The sequence below is a fragment of the Accipiter gentilis genome, chromosome 33 (assembly GCF_929443795.1).
Source record: "Accipiter gentilis chromosome 33, bAccGen1.1, whole genome shotgun sequence".
NCBI classification, from domain to species: Eukaryota; Metazoa; Chordata; class Aves; order Accipitriformes; family Accipitridae; genus Astur; species Astur gentilis.
This window is the reverse complement of record NC_064912.1, coordinates 1,456,890-1,477,468: the sequence shown is the minus strand read 5'-3', so window position 1 is coordinate 1,477,468 and position 20,579 is coordinate 1,456,890. Positions and strand designations below refer to the sequence as shown.

Sequence of the window (20,579 nt, the reverse complement as noted above, 5' to 3'; positions counted from 1 at the left end):
TCCCAGTGAGCCGAGGGCTGGTTCTCCAGCCCTTCCCTGCATTGTGCAGGTCTCTCCCACCATGGTGATGCCCTCCTGGTAGAGAGCTGCTCCCCTTCCTCCCCACCAGAACCAGCAGGACCCTGCTGCATAGATCTCACCAACCTCCCCATGGTTGCTTAGGGGTGTCTTGCTACCTGAAGCTCATGTGGTTGGTGTTCGCTGTCTGTCCGGTCCGTAAAGCCCTACGTACGGATAATGCCCATCCCTGGAGGAATCCAGGGCAGCAACTTGACACCGCAGCTTGGGCCGCACTCAAGACCTCTAAATCCGGAGGCTGAAGCCAGCGAGATGAGTGATTGGCAGAAGCCAACCTCCCCACCATTTTCCGCTTTTAAATATCACAGTAATAAAAGGAAAAATCATTAAAGCCTTCTGCGGCCCACTGTGCCTAATCTGAAATCAGGATGATGAAGAGCACATAGCGAGGTTGTTATTAATGTCCTGCCTTCTGATGATGGCTTTATAAACATCATCATCACAGGCACAGCCTCGCGGTAGCATTTTGGCATGACCTAGACAACTGTCATGCTTTTTATCACGCTTACCCCTTGCTTGATATTTAACCAATAAAGTGATACGGGGAAGACCTTGCCCCAAAATATCTGACCTTATACACAGGGATATGAGGTCAAAACTGAGAGAAACTGTGTCCAGCGTAGTTGCACTAAATGCTCTTTAGACCTGTTGCTCCTTTTCTGGGAACTGTGCCACGGGCTACGGCAAGAAGGGGATCAGATGTTTGACGCCAGTGAAAACCCTCGGTGCTGTAAGAAATGACTCATGGGCAAAAGCCCCACGCAGCAACGAGGCCATGCTTGTACTGAAACAGGGGACTTTGCCCAGTGGGGATGAAGTCTTGGTGGGGACATGAGGGTCACGGCTACAGGGAGAGGGGCGGCTCCCCCTCTCCGAAGGCAAGAAAAGATGCCAGCTTTCCTAGTGACTTGTGCATAGTTATCATCGCTATTTAAAGTAGAAATCAAAATCAGAGTGGAGAAAAGGTTTTGTAACTTAATCAAGGTGGATGGAGAAGGTGAGGAGCAGCTGTGGAGCCTAAGTCTGCTGGTGAGCAGGAGACTGGGGGTCACTGGTCCCCATTGGGACCTGGCATTGTCTCAGTGCCATTAGAAATGGCCTTTTGTCCACTCCCTGCTCTCACTTTGCTTTCAGAGGATGCCCTTTGCTGGAATAAAGACCCTGAGGAAAGTCACGTACCAAAGAGGGCTGAGGGACAGCAATAAGCACAGGAGACGGGTTCCTGCTAGTAGGATGGATGCAGAGAGGGTGCATGAGGCCGTCCCAAGCCAAATGCGTGGTGGGCAGCACTCACCCAGCACGGGGCTGGGGGCTGTCAGTCCATGTGGCCCCCACTGCTGAGGGGGTCTGGGCAGCCCTGGATGGGGCAGCCCATCTCTGTAGGAGCTGCGTGTTGGAGACTGGGATTAAGGAGAGGTTTCCCTAGCGGGATGGATGGGGACTGGTTGCAGAGCTGAGCAGCCTGAAGTTGCTTGGGGCATCCCAGCTCAAGGGCAGTGTGGGACCAGACCAGCCCTTGGGTCTGGAAGGAAATGTCTCACCCGCAGGCTTCATACGAGCCTCTCAGGACCCGCCCAGGGTCAGCAGCAGCAATGGGAAAGGGGAACAGACTGGCCTCGGCTGATAACAGATGGATGAGGGTATTGCTGGCACCGGCATCCACCTTGCAGCCATTTGCATGGGTGCTGCGGCGGCACTGCTCTGGCTCTCCTGGGTCATGCCCTGGTCCCAACGCTACAGATGTGCCTCTGCCTTTCTGGCACATCCTCATGTGCCTCGTTTCCCCACACCTTCTTGCCTTTTCCCAGGTCATCCTCCCCTAAAATGACGCAGCAGATGCGGGACCTGCAGCTGGCACAGGCCAGAAAGCCACCAGGCCCTTCCTCACCAAACGCAGCCAAGAGGCTCTACCGAAACCTGTCGGGAAAATTCCGCGTTAACTACACATCCTTCGATGAGGGCAGCCTGGCGGGACGGGGCGAGAAGGAGAAGCTCCGCAAGTCCTACCTGGTCAGTGCCTGCTGGCTCCATCCAGCGCTGCTGCAGCTGGGAAGGTGGGGATGGAGGGTCCGTGCGTGGGTGATGCTGATGCCTGGGTGGAAGCTGCCCTGGAGCAGGTTCAGCTGAAGCTGGTCCAGGTTTTTGCTCAACATCATCCAGTTGTGTCTGCAAAGAGCTGGTGCTCCAGAGCCCCTGGGACCAGGGCAGCCCACCTTGTTTGGGTTTGTGGGGTGCTGGTGAGGGGCTAGGGTGTTCGGTGGGGTGGAGGAGGGTGCCCTGTGCTCAGCTGACCTGTGTTTCTCATTCCACCCAGTTCCAGAGTAATGCCGCCCTCTTTGAGGCCGTGGAGCTGCAGGACCTAGACAGGGTCCAGGAGCTGCTGAAGCAGTACAGCCCCGAGGAGCTGGACCTCAACACCCCCAACAGTGAGGGGCTACTGCCCCTGGACATCGCCATCATGACCAACAATGCTCCCATTGCCAGGGCCCTGCTGCAGGCAGGAGCAAAGGAGAGCCCGCACTGTGAGTTGGTGGGGGGGAACCGTGCCGTGCCCGTCACCTGGGTCTCCAGCCTGGTGAAGTGGGGAATGCCAGGCAGCGAGGTCCGAGTGGGGAGGCGGTCACTGGGCTCTGGGAAACTGGTGCAGGCTATAGCAGGGGCTCGGGTAGAGCCATGCACTCAGGTGGAGCCCAGGAGCAGGACACGGAGGGGAGGATGGGGTCTTGGGACTTGGTGCCAGCAGAGCCTGGGCTTGCCCTAACCACCTTCTCTTTCCTCCTCCTGGCTCCCCTCCTGGAACTCACTGCTGTGTCCACTCCCCCCACAGTTGTGAGCCTGGAGAGCCGCTCGCTGCACCTTTCCACGCTGGTGCGGGAAGCAGAGCAGCGTGTCAACGAGTTGACGGCACAGGTGGTGAACGAGGCACCCAACACTGACTGCTCGGAGAAGGAGAAGCAGCTTAAGGCCTGGGAGTGGCGATACCGACTTTACAAGCGCATGAAGGCAGGGTTTGAGCATGCCCGTGAGTGCCCACAGGAGGGCTTGGGGGACCTGGGGGGCAGTCCCCACCGCAGGGGGAAGGAGCAGGGCTGTGCATGGTCCAGGCACGGGGCTGCACCAGCGCCCATTAGAGGATCCCTGCACTCTGTAGCCAGTCTTGCTGTATGGGTGCACAGGGGGTGAGTGCTCCAGGAACGTGTCTCTGGGCATGGGGGGAGGCCCAGGAGGGACACCGTGGGGTTCAGAGTGACCATCCTTGCCGTAGTGGTCCTTGCGGTCTCTGTCCCCAGGAGTGCCGGATGCCCCCACCAATGTCCACCTCTCCGTGGCCAGCAGCTCCTCGGTGCAGGTGACCTTCTGGGAGCCCTTGAGCATCAACTCAGCCGTCGTCACCAAGTACAAAGGTAAGGACCAGGGTCCCCACAGCAGTGTTGGGAACACGCAACCATGGCAGGTGCCCTGAGTGTGCCAGTGGGGCATGCTGGGGCACTCACCCCGTGCACGCCATGCCAGCATGCCAGGGGTGTGGGAAGTGCTGCCAAGCCCCTGTCAAGCTGCCTTTGTGCTCGAGCGCAGGAGGAGCTAGGGCTGCATGCTGCTGGACAACCTGGCCACCACCCGAACAGTCTGAACTAGGCCAAACCACTGTCCTGCACCAAGGCAAAACTCAGGGTGCCACTTGTTTGCCACCCCTTCATCCTGCACACTGAGGGGGCTTTGCCATCCTGCCGCTCCTGTGCCCCTCACCCATTTAAACCAGATATTTTTTGCTTCTGGGAGAATTTCCCCCATCTCCAAGTCCTGACCCATCACTTGAGGGTGCTGACCCTGCCTGGCATGGCTTGTTGAGGAGGTCCGCAGCTCCCCATGCCATCCCCCTTGTTGTGGCTCCCCTCTCCCCTGCCTTTGCTCAGCTGCCTCCAGCTCTGGTGCTGTCTGCGGTCCCTCTGCAGCTGCTGGCCCCGACGTGCTGCACCCAGCCCTGGTAGCCTGTCCCCACTCCAGGGCCATGCAGCACCTTGAGGTCTCTCTCCTTTCAGTGGAGTGGAGCTGCTCCCCCACTTTCTCACCACCGCTGGGGGAGGCCGTGATCGACAAGCTGAAGAACCTGCACTTCACCATCCGGGGGCTGGTGTCGGTGAGCTCTTGGGGTGCCCCATGGCGGTTTGGGCTGCAGGGGGAGACACCACAGTCGGGAAAAGCCACTGGCCACGGTGCAGCTCAGTGGGTCATTCCCAGCAGCCGATGCGGGTAGGGGATGGCGTGTCATTTCCAGCAGGAAGAAAAGGATTGTGCCACAGTGCGTGCCATGTTCAGCACAGCCTGTGGGCAGAGCTAAGAGCGTGGGGCCAAGAGAGACATCTGTCTGTCCCTGCACAGCCATGGCCGCCCTGGCAATGGGGAAACCCCCTGCACAGGGTGCCTGAGGACTCTCAAGTGAAAGGCAGAATGGGTCCATTCACCAGGCGCCTGATTTATCCTCTGTCCCCCACCCCGCTCCCATCTCCACCCGTGGTCCTCCTGGGCCATAAATCAGCATCTTGTTCCTCTGCCACCCGCAGAGATCAGCCCCTCACACCAGCCCTGTCGCTCATTGGAGAGGGGGGACCAGCCCCGTCTCCATCTCCAGGAGTTCGGCAAGGTCACGGGCTGGTTGGCACTGGGGCTCCCCGCTGTTTTATCTCCCTGAGAACCGCAGGGACCATGCTGCCTGTCAGCTGTCCGCTCCCCAGGGGCTGCCAGTCTGAACCAACAGTGGGGAGACAGGGTGGGATGGGAACTGCGGTGAGATGGAGTTTGGGATGGGAACGTGGGGTGATGCTGGGATGGATGGGGTTGCCCTTACTAGGGGGGTGCAGCACTGAAGCTCCAGGGCATGCAGGCAGGCAGGGACCGCTGGCTGGAGGAGCAGGGAAAGCCCTCGATAAGGTTAGAGAGGCTTAGCCAAGGCAGCGTTGCTGGAGCCCAGGAGCTGCTGTTGGGGTGGGAGAACTGCCCTGGTGCATGGCAGGACAGGGCTCAAGCGGAGCCTAGAGCAGCGCCACTGCAAGGAGCTGGCCCGAGCCCATCAATCATGCTTTCAGAGCTGCTTCACAGGCTCCTGTCTGCCTTCATGAGTGCCTGGAGGCCTTGCAACATCTGGCAGCTTGACTGGGCTTTAATCAGAGGCCTTTAATCACTGTCGCCATGCCACAAACCCTCGACAATGTTGGGCCAGCTCCCTGTCTCCAGTGGCCAGATCCTTGGACATCCCAGCGGGAAGGCAGCACTCCGACCCTCCAGGCTGCGGAAGCCCCAAGCCTGTGGGGCCGGCAGCATCTCCTGGCAAGGGGCATTTGCAATGTCCCATCCTTCCCCTGCCTCCCCCAAAACCACCCACCTGGGCTGTGGGGATTCTCTAGTGTCTGATAACAAGAGCTTTGTACAGCTCGGGGAGGTCAGAGCTGGTGACCTGGGCTGCAGGCTCCCAGTTTAGTAGTTAATGGTGGTGTACTGGTGTACTGGGCTGGGTGGTATCCTCCTTCCCTCGCATGCTGAGCTGGGAGAGGTGCCAGTGAGCTGAGTGTGACTTCCCTCCTCGCAGGGCACAGCTTACTACGTCCAGGTGTCTGCCTACAACATGAAGGGCTGGGGTCCCCCGCAAGCCTCCGTACCCCCTTTTGCCATCCCTTCCAGTAAGTACCACTGGGAATGCCCGCAGGAGCTGGCACAGCTTCAGGATGGATGGGGGAAAGCAGCAGCTCCCTGTGCCATCCGGGAGTCCCTCTCGCTGCTGGCATGGGGTATAGTGGACCAGGGAGCAGAGGCAGCATTTGGGGACTCAATCCAGGCAAGGAGGCTGTGCCCGGGGGTCCGGGATGCTGCCTCCAGCTGACAGGAGCTTTGCCAAATATTGATTTTTCAATCTGAAATTCTCCTGGCTGCTTGGTAAGGGCTGAGCCATTTTAGGCAACCTGGATCAGCTCATCCTAAGGAGGAAGCTAGGAGAGAGGACGTTTTGCTTTCTCAGTTAAAAGGAAAGCAATGCAGCCATCTCCTCTGTAGGAAGGAAAAACACCCCTGTGTTTTTTAGCAGAGGTTTGTAACTTAGCGCAGGGCAGCTTTTGGGAGGGGTCAGTCCCTACTGCCTCAATGATATCTGCCCCAAAGTGGCCCAGCTTGTGCAAAACCACTGTAGGCACGTGCTGAGGCGTGACATGGTGGGATGCCCCAGCTCAGCCCCTGAAGTGCCACCCCAGGGCTCAGAGCCATCCCGGTCCCGGGTGGCAGTGGGCCTGGAGGCCTCCCTGTGCCACTGCATGCTCTCACCCATCCAGCCCAGCCCCAGGGACCTGCATTCCCTGGCATTGAGCTGGGATGGGAGTCATGAGCCCCACCAGAGCCCAGCTCTGGGCTGTCAGCGGTCACCTCCCCACGCTGGCACCATGGCAAGCGGAGGAGGCAAAAGCCACCCAATGATGTCACACAAGGCACCCCAGGGTGCTGGGGACAGGCCAGAAGGGCTGAACTGGATGGAGCAGCCCCAGTGAAGTTCAGGGCTGAGTGGGCTCCGAGGTTGCCTCTGCCCCTCACCACCGAGACGGGTCTCCGCTGCATGGCGGTCCTGCGGAATTAGCGCCATCGGGTGTGTAAGGAGCAGCCCCGTGCACATCTGGGGAGGCTGAGCCCATCCCGACAAGCAGGCAGCAGGGCGGTGGGCACACGGCCCCTGCCACCACACTTGCAGGCAGCGAGGGACCAGCCGTGCCGCTGCACGTGAGCCATGAATGCGCCATGTGCAGGTCGAGATGCAGTTCTGACAGCACGTGAACGGCAGTGGGGCCAGAGGTGTGCACGCACCGTGCGTAGCTCTAGCTGCAGATACACAAGCACGATGGCACTGGTATGGAAAGATGCAAAAATACATTTGCATGTATATGAATGCATATAGCGAGCCTACGCATGCATTGCATTGCCCTGGCTTTACTCTGTCCTGGCAGCGGGTGTTGAATGTGTTTGCACCCACTTTAAATCCCCTTTGCCATCCTGCACAGGTCACATTCCCTGTGACCAAGATCCATGCAGCATTGATACAGAGTGTGGCTGAAGTGAATCAGACATGAGTGGGTTTTATTTATTTTTATCTCCATTAATATTTCTCCCTTCAGTAAAGATCCCTCCCTGGCCCAGCAGAATATAGTCAGGCACCTCCCTGGGTGTTTTTAAAGCTCCTAAAAATAGTGGTGAGCCCCAGCCAAAGTTAACAGAGCTGAACTTTCCATGGAAAACAGCAGCAGGCAGGACACAGGGGGTGTTTAAAGCAATTAATGTAAAGCTAATGTAGAAGCGCCGGCGGGTCCCTGGCCATGCTCCTGGTCCTGCTGCCATCTCGCAACGGGTGGAGCTGGCAGGAGAGCTTATTTATGTGTTTGCCGAGGTGAGCCCAGCTCTCGGCACTCGCCTGGAGAAGGCTGCAGCTCCGGGGAAGACCTGGAGGAAGACACTGGAAAGAATTTTATTTTTTAAGGCCAGTGAAGTGCAGCAGCAACAGACGGGACCTTGTTCTTTCCCTCTGCCATGTCCCTGCCGTGCTGCAGCATGGCCAGTGGCCATGGGCTGCTGTGCAGAGCTTGGGTGCTTCTGGGAAGAGTGGCACAAAACTGGGGAATCTCCCAAAGCCCAGCCTGCCCAGAGGTGCCCAGCACCCCCAACTGCTGCCATGCCATGCTGTGTCTGTGGGACACCCGGGTGGGGTGCCAGGAGGTGATGTGCCGTGGGGAGGAGGGGACAGGAACCCCTTTTTCCCCCAGGCCAAAGGGTGATGCTGGTCTGTCCCCCACAGACTGGCGGGAGTACGACGGCCGGGCCCCCCGGCGAAGGGGACAAGCTGAAGCTCTGGACCATCTGCTGGGCCAGGTGAAGACTGTCCACCAGCACTGCGTTTGCCACGGTGAGTGCATGGCGCAGCGCTGTGGGGAGCCTGGGGTGGGGGATCCAACCGGGCCCCCCAAGGTTGTGGTGTGGTCCAGGGGGCTGGGGTGCTACCAGGAATAGGTCTAGCCCATGGATGAGCATAGCAGGGAGACAGCTCAGGCAGTGGGACCTTGGCAGAGCCTTCCCACTGGGTTGGCATGCCGTGCTGTGGGCTGTGAGCTGCTGGTGCAGCTCTTCATCTCCTGCTGCAGCATCCTCTGCTCTCTGCTCCCCAGAGCCCTGCAAGAACCAGCCCCAGAGCAGGAAGCACTCAGTCTCCAAGAGCCTCAAGCACCTCTTCCACCCCGGCAGCAAGTTTCTCAAGACGCTGAAGCGGTGAGAGGCGGGTGCACGGGGGTGGTGGAGAGCCCCTTTCTCAGCGGGGACATAGGGCTGCCCGTCCTGGATGCAGCTGTGAGCTGTGTGTGCGAGCCGGGGGCTGAGGGTGCTCAAAGGTGCGTCCTTGCCTGGAGGAAGCTGACAGTGTCAGTGCAGATGAGTCCCATTGCCCAGAAATCAAATGTTTCTCCTTGGTGTTTCCATTTGGACTGGCCAAGCTGCACCTATATCCAGATCCCTGCACCACCTCCAAGCATCACCCAACACCCCACCCTCCTCCAGACCCCACCACCCTCCCACCACCCACCTTCACGCTTGGCCTCCAGGCACCCCGGCGTCTCCTGCACAGGCTGGGCCCCATCGCCCTCCCTTGTGCTGGCTGGGGCATTGGCCATGGCATCAGCTGTGACAGCAGACAGGCTTGCCTTCCTGGTAGTGTTGGGTTCCTGTTCCTGCTACTCTACTGGCCATATGCCTCTTCTGCCACAGGCTGTTGGAGAGGAGCTGAGACCTGGGGCAGGGTATCTCCTCTGCCCTCAGGAGAGAGACCCTTTGGGAAATGAAGCTGGCAGCTGGGGGTGACACTAAAGTCTGTCTTCCCTCCCATGCAGAGGCCTCTACCTGACAGCCATCTTCTACAAGGACGACAATATCCTGGTGACCCATGAAGACCAGATCCCTGTGGTGGAGATTGATGACACCTACTCCTGCCTGCTCATGCAGGATTTTCTCTGGTTCACCAAGGTGGGTGGCCCAGGGACCCTGTGCTGTGCTCTGGGGCATGGCAGCAGCATCTCTCCTGACACATCTCTGTCTGCTTGGCCACCACCCTGGAAGCTGCTGAGATGATGGCCACCACCTCGGACACTGTGTCCTCTAGGAGCATCACGATCTGCAAAGCACCTTCATTGCAGCACCTTCCCTGCGCAGGCAGCAGTGCCCATCATGCGTGGGGCACTGTGGGGCTCTCACTGGGGCTGGCTGGGGCTGATTCAGGTTGGGAGCAGAGTCAGGGGACACCTCACGTGCACAAAGGGAGCACAAGCTACTTGCACCAAACAGCACAACATCTGGCGGCTCCTGGGCTTCCCAGCATTGCCTCTGGGATCTCTGCTGTGCCACTGGCCTCGTGCTCCACGGGGCAGAGCAGTGCCGAGAGCCAGTAGCAGCCTGAGAGTTCTGGGTTGAACAAAGTGGGCATCATGCACCACCACTGCCTTCGGCTGGCAGCAGCTTCCCCTCCACCCCACGTGCTGGGGCTTGGCAGCACAGGCAGCCCGCAGGCTTGCTGCTTGCCGGGGTTCAGCATAGATTGAGAAACCACTAGGGAACGGCATTTCCACCCAGCCACTGGAAGCCCAAAGGTGGGCGATGGACCGGCGCCGTGCAGGGCAGGCTGCGTGCCGCGACGGGTGGGCGATGGACCGTTGCCACGCTGGGCAGGCTGCGTGCCATGATGGGTGGGCGCTGCCTCTCCACAAGGATGCCAGCGGCTTCTCAGCTGTTTAACTGCTTCACCTCAGCATCCTGCCGCAGCAGCTCTGCCTCTGTTGTACAGAGCAGGACGTGCAGGGTGCTGCTGCCTGGTCCTCCGCTCTCAGTAGGCTTAGTGAAAGGGCAGGTGGGCAGCTCAGGGCCAAAATCTTGCTGGATAGTCCTTATCTACTGAGGGAGAAGGCTATATTCTACCTCCTCCTCTTGGCTATCTTCTATTCAAACTTAAGGTCTCAGTCCTAGATGAAGACAGATATCTGGGTGGGCACGGCATGGTGCCTCCCTCGCGTACAGGCTCTGGAGGCATCTCAGGGTGTCTGTGGCATAGGAAATCGCACCCCTGCTGAGAGGTGATACGTGCCCCTGCCCATTCCTAACCCAGCTCAAACAGAATGGCAAATGAATTTCCCCAAAACACCTTTGTGTGAACCAGCTGCAGGCAGCAGCAGTTGGTGGTGATGGCCCTTTGGTGTGCTGCAGGTGTCATGCATGTGGGATGAGATCCTGTGGCTGCGGCAGTGTGTCACCGTCTCCCAATCCTCCTGCTCCTGCATCCTGCAGACACGCTTCAAGATGCTGCTTGCCATCTCACAAATGCAGGTGAGGGTGGGCCAGGGGGAGGAGTGAGCACTTGGTGGGGGGGCTCTGTGGGCCAGGCTGCCTTGGGAGCAGCAAGTGGAAGTGCTGCACCGAGGAAAACCCCAGGCTCTGCCAGTCCTGCCCATGGCTCAGTCAGCAGCAGGACTGGGTGCCCCTGCCTTGTCCTCTCTGGCAGGACCCTGGTTGTGGGGCGATGAGGTGTCAGGCTTCGTGGTAAACTCACGTGGATGGGCTGGGGGCTCTCAGTGGGCGCTTTGCGGGGCAGGCTGGTTTCCAGCAGGCAGCTGCCAGTCACATCCCAGCTGCCCAGACCCACAGAGCACTGTGCCTCAAGGATGTCCCCTGACACTCTGCTTTCTGCTGCCGTTCTCATCCCATCATGCAGGGGCTGCTCGGGATCCAGGACCTTGGGCAGGTCTTCTTTGAACCCATCAAAGACAAACAGGGTAACATCCTCATCGTCACCCTGAAGGAGGTGAAGACCAACCAGACCTTCGAGAGCGTCCGCTGGGTTCCCATCTGCAAGTTGCAGACCAGCCGCAAGTCCGTGTCCTCCCCAGAGGAGCCCACCGCTCTGGACACGCTGCTGATCTCCGTCCAGGTGCTGCGCCAGTGCCATTGCGGGAGGGGATTGGAGTGGGCTCCATTGCAGCACCACCAGCTCTCTCTGCTCCCCCTCAGGCTGGAAAGGTCACGGCAGAGCCCAGGCCACCAAGGGTTTGGTCCTGGCTGCAGGCAGAGGGGGAGCAGAGCCCAACCAGCCTGTGAAAATCCTGTTGCTTCGAGGGGAGGCATCAGCCTGGTGCCGGATTCTTCCCGGCAGCACTGGATTGTGCCTGCTCTGCCACTTCCTTTCTGCTGGCTGGGCTGGCTGTGCTGCAGCACCTGGCAGGAGGGCAGGAGAGAGCCCCACTGTGAGGGCTTGCTCAATCCAGCAGTGCCTTTCTTCTCAGGACAAGCTGGCTTACCACCAGCGGAGCAGCCATGCCCTCTCCCCGGGCCTCTACCTGGGCTACTTGAAGCTCTGCAGTGCCGTGGATCAGATCCGAGTGCTGGTGCCGGAGCGGCTCCCCAACATCCTGTGCCATGTCAAGATTCGCTCCAACCCCAATATCTCCAGGTGGGGCTTGCAGGGCAGCTCACCCAGGGCAGCCAGGCTCCTCTGTCCCATCCAGCCTAAGAGCATCCATCACCTCCTGCTTCTGCTCTTGGGCTCCTGGCAGCAGTGTAATATTCCCCCTCAGCCCCACTGCCTGCCATGCAGGGCAGCCTAGAGCTGGAGCAAACCAAGGTCCCCCTCTACCTCCACAGCTCCCACAGCCTTTCAGGTGCTGCACTGTCTGGGGGAGGAACAGCCAAGCAAACATAGCTCTCATAGTGACTGCACGTTCAGGTCCACTCCGAGCTGCTCCTTCTTTCATGTGTCTGTCTCTCCCTTCTCCAGGGAGGAGTGGGAATGGCTGCAGAAGATGGCCAGTGTGGAGGAGCCTGTTCCTGCGGAACCAGAGTCTGAGACCTCCCAGAACCACTTGTTTCAGGAGCTCCAAGTGGCCATCAAGGAGCTGATGACCCTGGTCAACATCCCATTGCAAGAGGTACGGGTAGGTACTGAGGTCTGGGGAGGAGAGAGGGGAAGGGGCCGTGCAGCACCATGCTGGTCACTACGGCAGGCAGGGTACCATAGCCCCTGGTCCCTCTTTGGGGGCCTGAAGCATCAGTGAGATTTTAGTCCTGTGCCAATAGAAGGCAAGTGGTGGACAACCAGCATCTGAAGCATCTGCCTGCCCAGAGACAGTGTCCACAGGAGCTGTTTGTCTTACCCTCACCTGTACCTCTGAAGTTTGCATTATTGCCTGCTGTGTAGTTTGGTCCTGGGCTCAACCCTTGCAGCATGAGACCAGCCCAACTCTGCCCCTCCAAAGCAGAATGGTCCCTGGCCAGTGGTGGGACAGAACTGCAGCTCCCTGCGTCAGACTGCACAGGGAGAAATCCCTCCTCCACCATGCTGAGTATTCGCTGGAAAGGTGCCCACCAGCCCCAGTGCCAGGCACGTTCTTCTGGCCAGGCAGCTGTGAGGGCACCTCTCTGGGCAGGGCTGAGAGCATCGCTGGTGGCACTTCATCTCTGAGACCCTGTTGTAGTGACTTTGACCAGTAGTTTAGAGACTTTGAGGAGAAATAAGAGAGAAAGGGAGGTGTGCAGATTATGCCAGAAGCAAGGAGCCTCTGGTTGTGTGCTGAAACAGCAGTGTCCCATGGCTGCAGGTGGTCCCTGAGGACTCCTCTGGGGTTGAGGACTTGATGGAGGACCCACCAGGTGATGTTTGCAGCTGTTACCTGCAGTGTCTTCTTGCAGGCCAAAGATTTCCGTCTGTATAGCCAAGAGGTGCTGGACTTTGGGGGCCAGGTCTCCTTCCTGCTGCTGCTGCCTCCGTCGGACGACGTCTGCACTGCTCCAGGCCAGAACAACCCCTACACCCCTCGCTCAGGCTTCCTCACGCTGCCGCTGCAGATCTTCGAGCTAGGTGAGGAGAGGGAACGCCAGAACCCAACGTTACTGGTCCCCTTGTCCTCTGAGACCTCCCAAGAGCTGGAACGGGCAGTGGGGTGGGCTGGAGCTCCCTCACCTTCCCTAGGAGAGGAAGGATGGAGGGGGATGCTGAGGGCTGTCCAGGTAGGCTAGAGGGCAGACAGCATCGCCTCCTCCCTGTGTTGGGTGAGCAGGGAGGAGCCTGTAGGGCATCGACAAAAAGGGACCTGATATTTTTCATCCCCCCCTCTCTTTTCCTTTCCCCAGTCCACTTCTTCACATACGACCGGGAGTTCATCACCCAGTACTGCCAGGTGTCCGCCCTCTTGGAGCTGGAGTCGCTCCTCTCTCAGCAGAGCCTCAGGGAGGCTTTCTCTGACACCGAACTCTCCACAGCGAAGCAGAGGCACCAGCAGGTTCAGGACTACATCCAGGTACACGAAGCAGGAGGGCACTGGGAGGGAGCCAGGCTTGACGGTGCCCACGGGACGTGCCCAGGACAGTCATGCCCTGGATGAGCTGCAGGAGCATTCATTGGTCTTGGTGGCTGTGACCGTGTGGGGTGTCTCTGACATGACAGATGGGGAGCAGCAGGCAGGGCTTTGTCTAGCAACTTCTGACTGCAACGATCACCTTAAAAATCCTGATTAGAGAGACGGCAGCTCCTGCTCTGCAGGTCCCCACCTTGCTAGAAGAGGGCCTGGAAGCACATTTTGGGATGGACGTGCAAAAGAGCACCCCACGCTACCCCCTTTCCCAGCACCCCTGCCTGCAGCAGGCAGGTCCTGCTGAACCAGCAGCTGCTGGTGGTCAAAGCAGCATCTTCCCACCTGAGAGCACTTTCTTGGGATTTTCTGACTCGGGGATTCCCCCAGAGCTTTCACCTCTTGGGAAAGGTGTGTGGAGAGAGCCTGTGTTTTGCTGTAGGGCTTTTTTGTTGCTGTTTTTTGCTTTTTGAAAGGGATCCTTTGTTTTCTATTTTGGCAGCAAATGGAGGAGATCTGGCGCGAGATGCGCTGGATTATGGATGCCCTGCAACACGCCCGGTACAAGCAGCCCTCCTGTGGGGTGTCTCTCAGTGGCTTCCTCAGCGAGGCTGGTGAAGCAATGAAGGAGAAAACCCAATCCACCTCGTCCCACCTTGACTACCTTCCCTCCCCAGCACCCTCGCCAGAGACCAGCCGTAAGCTCAACTCCGGTAAGGACTGAGCTTTGCAAACCTCCTGCCAGATGGACTCAGGGGACTGCCCGTGCTCACGGGGACAGGGAGGGCTGTTCTGGCTGGCTGTACTGTGGGGGTGCAGGCAGGGCTGGCACTGGGAGTATGAGCAGGGTAGTCAGTCTTGGCTGGGGCAGGACCTGCTCTGCCTGTACCTTGGTGAGCACAGCACGGGTGTATGGCAAGGGGGTAAAAGCTCAGGGACTTCCTTGGACTCCATCTGGTGCAAACCCTCAGCCAGGGTTGCCGACAGCAAGGCTGAGCCCCTCTTTGCTTCTCTTACACCCCTCGCAGACTTGCACGGGCTGTCGGACGAGGAGGGCTCCTCGGAGGTGTTCCTGGCCACCGACAGCGACTACGACTCCAGCAGGGCGCAGAGCCCGAAGGAGCTCGACCTGGTGTACTCCTCCTCGGGGCCCGAGTGCTGCAGCAGGAGAGTCACCCGCACCCTCCGGGACAGTGCCCCGGACGTCCTGCAGACCCACGAGCAAAAGACCCCACCACTGCCACCACCACCGCTGGAGGAACCCCGGCCGCCCCCTGAGCTCTACGACAGTGACTTCGTCCTGCCCAGCCGACAGATCGAGCTGCTGCGTATCACAGAGAAGAGACAGGCATACTGCGTTCGAACCAGCAGCCTGGACTTCCCCAAACCACTCTGCCAGGCAGCCAGAAAGTCCTGCCCCGGCTCCGTTGACAGCTCCCCGACAGAGAGCAGGACCGCGGGCCACTGCGGCCAGCTTAGGCTGGGGACTGGCTCAACGTCCAGCCCCGAGCACGGCCGGGGCGGGCAGGGCTCTGAGCCCGTCTTCCGGACACGCTCAGCTGAGTGGACTCAGAACTTCCAGGAGCAGCCCGGGTGCTTGGCCGACCGAGGGAAGAAGCCGGGTTCTGTCACCTTGCGGGTCTGTCCTCAGTACGAAACTGGACTCTCCAAAGAGACCAGTGTCAAGGTACCAGAGCCTGCAAAGGACAGCACTGTGGCTCTGCCGTGCCCAGATGGAAAGGGCTGGCAGGATGGGGAAGGCAGGCAGCGGGGGCTCGCGTGTCCCTCGCCTGGCACTGCCCTCTCCATCCTCCACCATCCTAGGGCTGAGGTCCCCTGGAGACCCACAGCACTCCTGCCCTGTGTCCCTTTGTCCCTGCAATAGTGATGAGGTGCCCGGCAGCGCAGGATGGGGCGCGTGGCTCTGCAGGACCGATAGCCGCTGCTGCTGAGGGGGTGACCTAGGGCCACGGGTAGGGTATTTTTAGGGGAACAAGGCAGTGGAGCCATGGTTCAGCTCTCAGTCCGTGGTTCTGCAGCTGAGAGTAGGTTAGTGCCACCCAGCATGGGCAGGCAGTGAGCAAAGGTCCCCCTGATGGGTTTCCCTCGCCACGTCCTGGTGTTAAAACGTATCAGCCCCCCAGCCAAAATCCAGCTGTCACCCTCGTGCCCTGTCCCCGGTCCTCCCACAGCCTCCCCAGGGTCTGTGCTCGCCCCTGCTCCAGCCCTGTGTGCCTTTGGGGAAGGGAGAGCAGGAGCCACTCGTCTCCCACCCGTGAAGGGGAGCAGGCAAAGCTGCCTCCTTGCTGCAGGCATTGGGGTCTGCTGAAGCTGCTGTGCGACCTGGTTCCTCTCAGCTCTGATCACCCTCACCTGCTCTGGGTGGGAACCCCCATGGAGGAGGTCCCCCAGGGCATGAGTCTCGGGCAGGTCCCCCTCCAGCTCTGCCACCTCCTTTGCTCCCAGCCATGAAGCTCCTTTCCTTAGTGAAATTTCCCTTCCGACATTGCCAGTGCCCAGAGAGGAGACTGACGGAGCAGCCTGAGTGCAGCCTGTCCGTAAAATGGTAGAGGAAGGACAGAGCTGATGGGTTGATGGGTTTTATGGCTGGGGAGTTTTGATAGCCAGTTTCTCCGCACCCAGTGGGGACGTTAGAAGCAGAGGGGAATCTGACTCGCAATATTTATTTTCCATTTGAGAAATTACCATAGATTTCTATGCAACTGAAGCGCAGCCCTCGGGTTCCTGGCGGGCTGCCCACGTGGCTTTTGAAGTTGCAAAGCTCTGGACACGCCTGCTTGAAAGCGTTTTACGACGTTCTTCTCGAAGAAAGCAGAGTTCAAAGGAAAGACTCCTCGGCTGGCGTAAATCAGCTGAGCCCTGCGATGATTGTTCGGAGCTGCCAGGGTTCATGTGGGCCGAGGGCTCAGACCACCCTGCCGGGGCACTGCTCGCGGCACTCCGCGAGCCCTTATGGATGTGCCAAAGGAAACCGTCGCCTTGCCCGGGCAAGGATGGATGTCCCACTTTAGGGCCTTTGAAGTCAAGTAGTGGGCTTCCGACCGTCATGAGCGGCCAGAGCCCAGATGAGCTCATTTTCTCGGCCATATTCAGGATTCAGAGGGCAGTCCACAAGAAAGCAGAGAGGGAGAGCGAGGGTAGCTGTTGGTGGGAGAACTCCAAGCTTGTGAACGGGACGAAATCTAGCACCACTTCCCAAAGAGGCTTCAGCTAGTTTGGCAGAGCCGTTGTGGTTCAGCTGGTCTGACGGTCTGGATCCTACTCACAGGAGGGACTTTACGCAGATCCCTCCATGGTGCTAGGAGCAGGGCTGGGACTATCCCTCTCCAGCTGCAAGCAATGGGACGGTAGGGCAGCCTGAGCAGAACAGGCGAGCCATAGGTGACACGTGCAAGAGGTGAGCTGTAAGGAATCAGAGAGTGCAGTGGAGACCAGAAAGCAGTGCCTGAATTGGGGCCCCGGCATGCTGGGCGTCCCTGGGCATGGCGAGCCCGCGGCTCGACACCAGGCTGCTGCCGCTTGCTCACTGGGGCGGCTGTTCCTCCACCCTAATGATCACCACTGTAGGACACCGTGTGCTGCCTCTGGCCCCCGGTTCCTCCTCGTTCCTCCCCCTTACCATCCATCTCTCCCACCTTTCTCTTTCTGCAGCTGCACATCACCAGCCAGACGTCTGCCGGGGAGGTGGTGAAGCTGGTGGTGCTCGAGATGAACGACGTCTCCCGTGGCGTGCTGGGCAGCTCGGCCGCCTTCTGCTACGGCGAGGAGCAGCTGGAGCACTTCGGACTGGTGTTCGCCTCCGACGAGAGCGAGCGGTGGCTTCCCGATGACTTCTTGCCTCTGTCCCTCCAAACTACCCGGCCTGAGGGGCGGTTCTACGTCCGGATCAAGGAGACGTCCCCTCTGGTGCTCCAGTATGGGCCAGCGACCACCGTATGAGAGGAGGAGAGCCGGCCGGGCGGCGTGGGGACCTCAGCTTCCAGAGAGCAGACAGCTCGTCTCTGATGCTTCCTTCTTCCACAGACACCCTCTCATCAGGCGTCCGCGGGGTGGAATGGGATCAAACTGGGCTGTGTGTTATTTGTTTGTGTTTTGTTTTGTTTTTTTTTTTAACCAAAGAGACGTCGAGACTCAGTTTTTCTGACTGCAGAAGAGGAGGGTGGAGTGCAGAGACCTCAGAGCTTGGGAGGAATCTCTGCAGGAATGGAATTTTTGAAAGTAAACATTTTTAAGGGGAAAGAGGGGGAGAGAGAGGAAAAATATTACAAGAAGAAGCAGCAATACCTTTTTTTTTTCGTTCTTTTTCTGAAAAGCCTTGTTTGGGATTCACTGATGGCAAAGCCACAGAGGATTCCTGGGGAGGATTGCGGTGTCAATGAGGAGAGGGCACGAGTCACAAGGACAGCACTGAGAAGGGTGTTTTCCTATTTGCCCTCCTTTCACTGTACCTGAAGAAACAATTCTTGCACATAGTTCTGGGAACAAAATGATATTATTATTTTTTCGTGAAAAAAAAATTAATAATAATTGTGCTAGAGACACTGGAGTTGTGTAAGAGGTGAAGACCCTTTGACTTGTTTTAAAGGCAAAAGGAACCCACGCAGCCAGCCCCCCACACACAGCCGTGCACACAGCTGTGTTGATACCACTACTAGAGGTTTGCTATAGGGCATCTACTGCAACACCCTGTGCACACCCTGGGGTTTCCTTTCCTCCTCGGTTGCCGTTTTGTTCTGGTGATTGTGCTTGGCCTCTCTTGTACGTCCTATAGCATGATATTTTGTTAGCCACTAGGTCTCTTGTTAACAAGGTTATTTTTCTGATCTCCTGTGGTCCATAGTAAAGATGACTGCTGCTGACTGCGTATCACTCTTTTCCTTCTTGCGTCTTGATGTGTAGTGTTCCTTCATCCCCCAAATTCACCCTGATTTCAAGGGCTGAGCTCATCTTTCCCAGGAGTGTTTAATGAGATGCTTTCCACCCTATGGAGGTTTATGTTAACACGCAAATCACATGTGTGGGAGCAAAGTGCAAGTTAAAAATGTTTTTCTGGGCTTCATTGCTCTGTAAGGCAGTAAAATAAGCTTTGGCATGCAAAGGCAGTCACCTCCACGTGGTGTTGGAAACCCGGTGGTTGTAGGGCCCGAGCATCTGCAGTTAAATGCATTAATCGGGTCCTGCAGCCTCTACTGAGGGAAGAACACCAGGAGAAGAGCGTGGAAGGCAGCAAGAGCTCACAGCTGTATTGCAGCTGGCACAAACACTTTCAAGCAAGCGGCAGCCAGCAAGGTGCGAGGCTGGCGGTCCTTCGCAAGGGGAGGCTGGTGTTGCTGATGCCCCTTTAGCAGCCACCTCGCTCCCCTTCTCTCTGCACGGAGGGGTTAGGGCTGGGCAGCAGACCCCCGTGTCCCTGGGTGCTGGGGTGAAGGCAGGGAGCTGCAGGGGGTCTGCCTGCTGACTGCCGTCACCCCTCAGAGGTTCGTCGTTCCTCGCCTTGCTGCGGAGAGCCAGCGGCACGCTGTGCGGTGCGGGCAGGAATATATCCCAGCACGAGCCCTTCGCCGCCCCACGTCAAAGCCACTCTGAAGGGGAGGATCGTGTGCCAGCCCCTCAGCTGGTGCAAATCAACGGCACCGCATTGACGTCAGCGCAGACACCGCCATGGGACGTGGAGGCAAGCAGCAAAGGAATATTTTAAAAGGCACTTCTCCCATCTCCTTTCTCCACTCATCTCCTGCCTCAGGTTAAAACTAATCCCGCTTTCGCAGGTCAAGGAAGAAGCACTTTGGTGAGTGTAGAGGTTCCCATGGAGTTTGTCCTTATTGGGCATCCATGGGCACCAACATCCCAGAGAGGCAGGAGCTGCAGGGCAGCCCTGCCCTAGAAAAAGCCTGTTCACATGCATCACCTGCTGGTGCTCAGAGCCTGGAGCAGAGGAGAGGGAAGGAACAACTGGTGGAAAACTATAAAGTGGCTTTCTGGAAGTCACAGAGTGAATTCAGTATTGGAGCAAGGCTATGTACAGAAAGCTACATCTGTGTTCCTGATGCTCCTGAGCACGGATCCGTGCAACTCTTGCTGCCTTTTCATTTGACCCCAGAGAGGAAAAAGGCCTCCTCTTTTCTTAAGCAATTATTCTCCCTTCCTAGAAGCCCTGCTCCATCAAGAGAGATGGAACCGTGACCCAAAGCTAAGCGCTGACTCTTTGGCCAGGGCGGACATGGGGTAAGCTCTGCGGCTAGACACTGCTGGGATCTGGTTACCCACATTTCTCAGTACAGAGCCCCTGCCCATGGGGGGATCTCGCTGGCCATGCAGTGCTTTTCTGCAGAAGTTTCTGGGGCAGCCTTTGCTGCACAATGTTTCTTGCAGAATGGTACTTGCAAGGTGGTTGCATCTTTTCACATTCTCCATCTCTCCCTGAGTGGCTTCACAGGCATATCCCAAGGTTTTCTTTCCAAACAGGTCTGGAAGCCTTCAGACATTCTCCTGCCCTTCCCCATAGTCAAGGAGTAGGAGCAGAAACTGCAGGCTCTGTACGCGGCAGTCTCTAAGGCTACAATCTTGGTGCTAAGGGCTGTGGGGAGCTGGTGTGGCTGCTTGAACCAGCCTGGAGCCATGACCTGTTTACATGAAGGTTGATTTTTATTATTTGAAGGCTATGTCACACATGCTTTTAAGCAGGATGGGGTTTCAGACTGGGGCTTAGTGCCCCTTAGGGCCTTGAGCCTCTAGGTTAGGTGGCTAAAGCTTTGCTCTGTCACTTCTTCACCCCTCCCGTGCCTCAGTTTCTCTCCGTTTCCCTTCTTTCTCTAACCCAAGGCCATGCACCTGGCAGCAAGTGGCCTGAGCAAGGCTGGTACAGGGCTGACAACCTCCCACCAGCTTCAGTATCGCTCTCTGGGCAGCTGGCATGGTGTGACGAGGTGTACTGTCAGGCGAGGAGGAGCCAGGGCACTCGTTCTCAGCAGCACAAGGATTAACAGTCTCCTTGCACTGGTGGCAGAGGTTTGGTGAAGGGGTTTTCTCAGTGGTGACCAGCCTGGCACTCGCTCCAGTGTGTGCACCACGGCACAGGTG

The 20,579-nt window shown here is 58.1% G+C and overlaps 1 protein-coding gene across 6 annotated transcripts in view; it reads left to right on the top strand.

The window, feature by feature from the left end:
* The window catches only part of LOC126034279 (ankyrin repeat and fibronectin type-III domain-containing protein 1-like), a 256,666-nt gene extending 238,328 nt beyond the window's left edge, over positions 1-18,338 (top strand). For all 6 annotated transcript variants that reach the window (XM_049791787.1, XM_049791786.1, XM_049791783.1 and 3 more), the window contains 18 exons: positions 1,887-2,088; positions 2,393-2,600; positions 2,906-3,100; positions 3,369-3,482; positions 4,119-4,216; positions 5,663-5,753; positions 7,901-8,008; positions 8,268-8,367; positions 8,982-9,114; positions 10,345-10,464; positions 10,850-11,065; positions 11,418-11,584; positions 11,909-12,059; positions 12,820-12,988; positions 13,261-13,427; positions 13,981-14,191; positions 14,507-15,165; positions 17,151-18,338. In XM_049791787.1, coding sequence (XP_049647744.1) covers positions 1,887-2,088; positions 2,393-2,600; positions 2,906-3,100; positions 3,369-3,482; positions 4,119-4,216; positions 5,663-5,753; positions 7,901-8,008; positions 8,268-8,367; positions 8,982-9,114; positions 10,345-10,464; positions 10,850-11,065; positions 11,418-11,584; positions 11,909-12,059; positions 12,820-12,988; positions 13,261-13,427; positions 13,981-14,191; positions 14,507-15,165; positions 17,151-17,438 — 3,397 coding nt within the window. In that variant the 3' untranslated portion in view covers positions 17,439-18,338. The remainder of the gene's footprint in view (positions 1-1,886; positions 2,089-2,392; positions 2,601-2,905; positions 3,101-3,368; positions 3,483-4,118; positions 4,217-5,662; positions 5,754-7,900; positions 8,009-8,267; positions 8,368-8,981; positions 9,115-10,344; positions 10,465-10,849; positions 11,066-11,417; positions 11,585-11,908; positions 12,060-12,819; positions 12,989-13,260; positions 13,428-13,980; positions 14,192-14,506; positions 15,166-17,150) is intronic.
* The last annotated feature ends 2,241 nt before the right edge of the window (positions 18,339-20,579 follow it).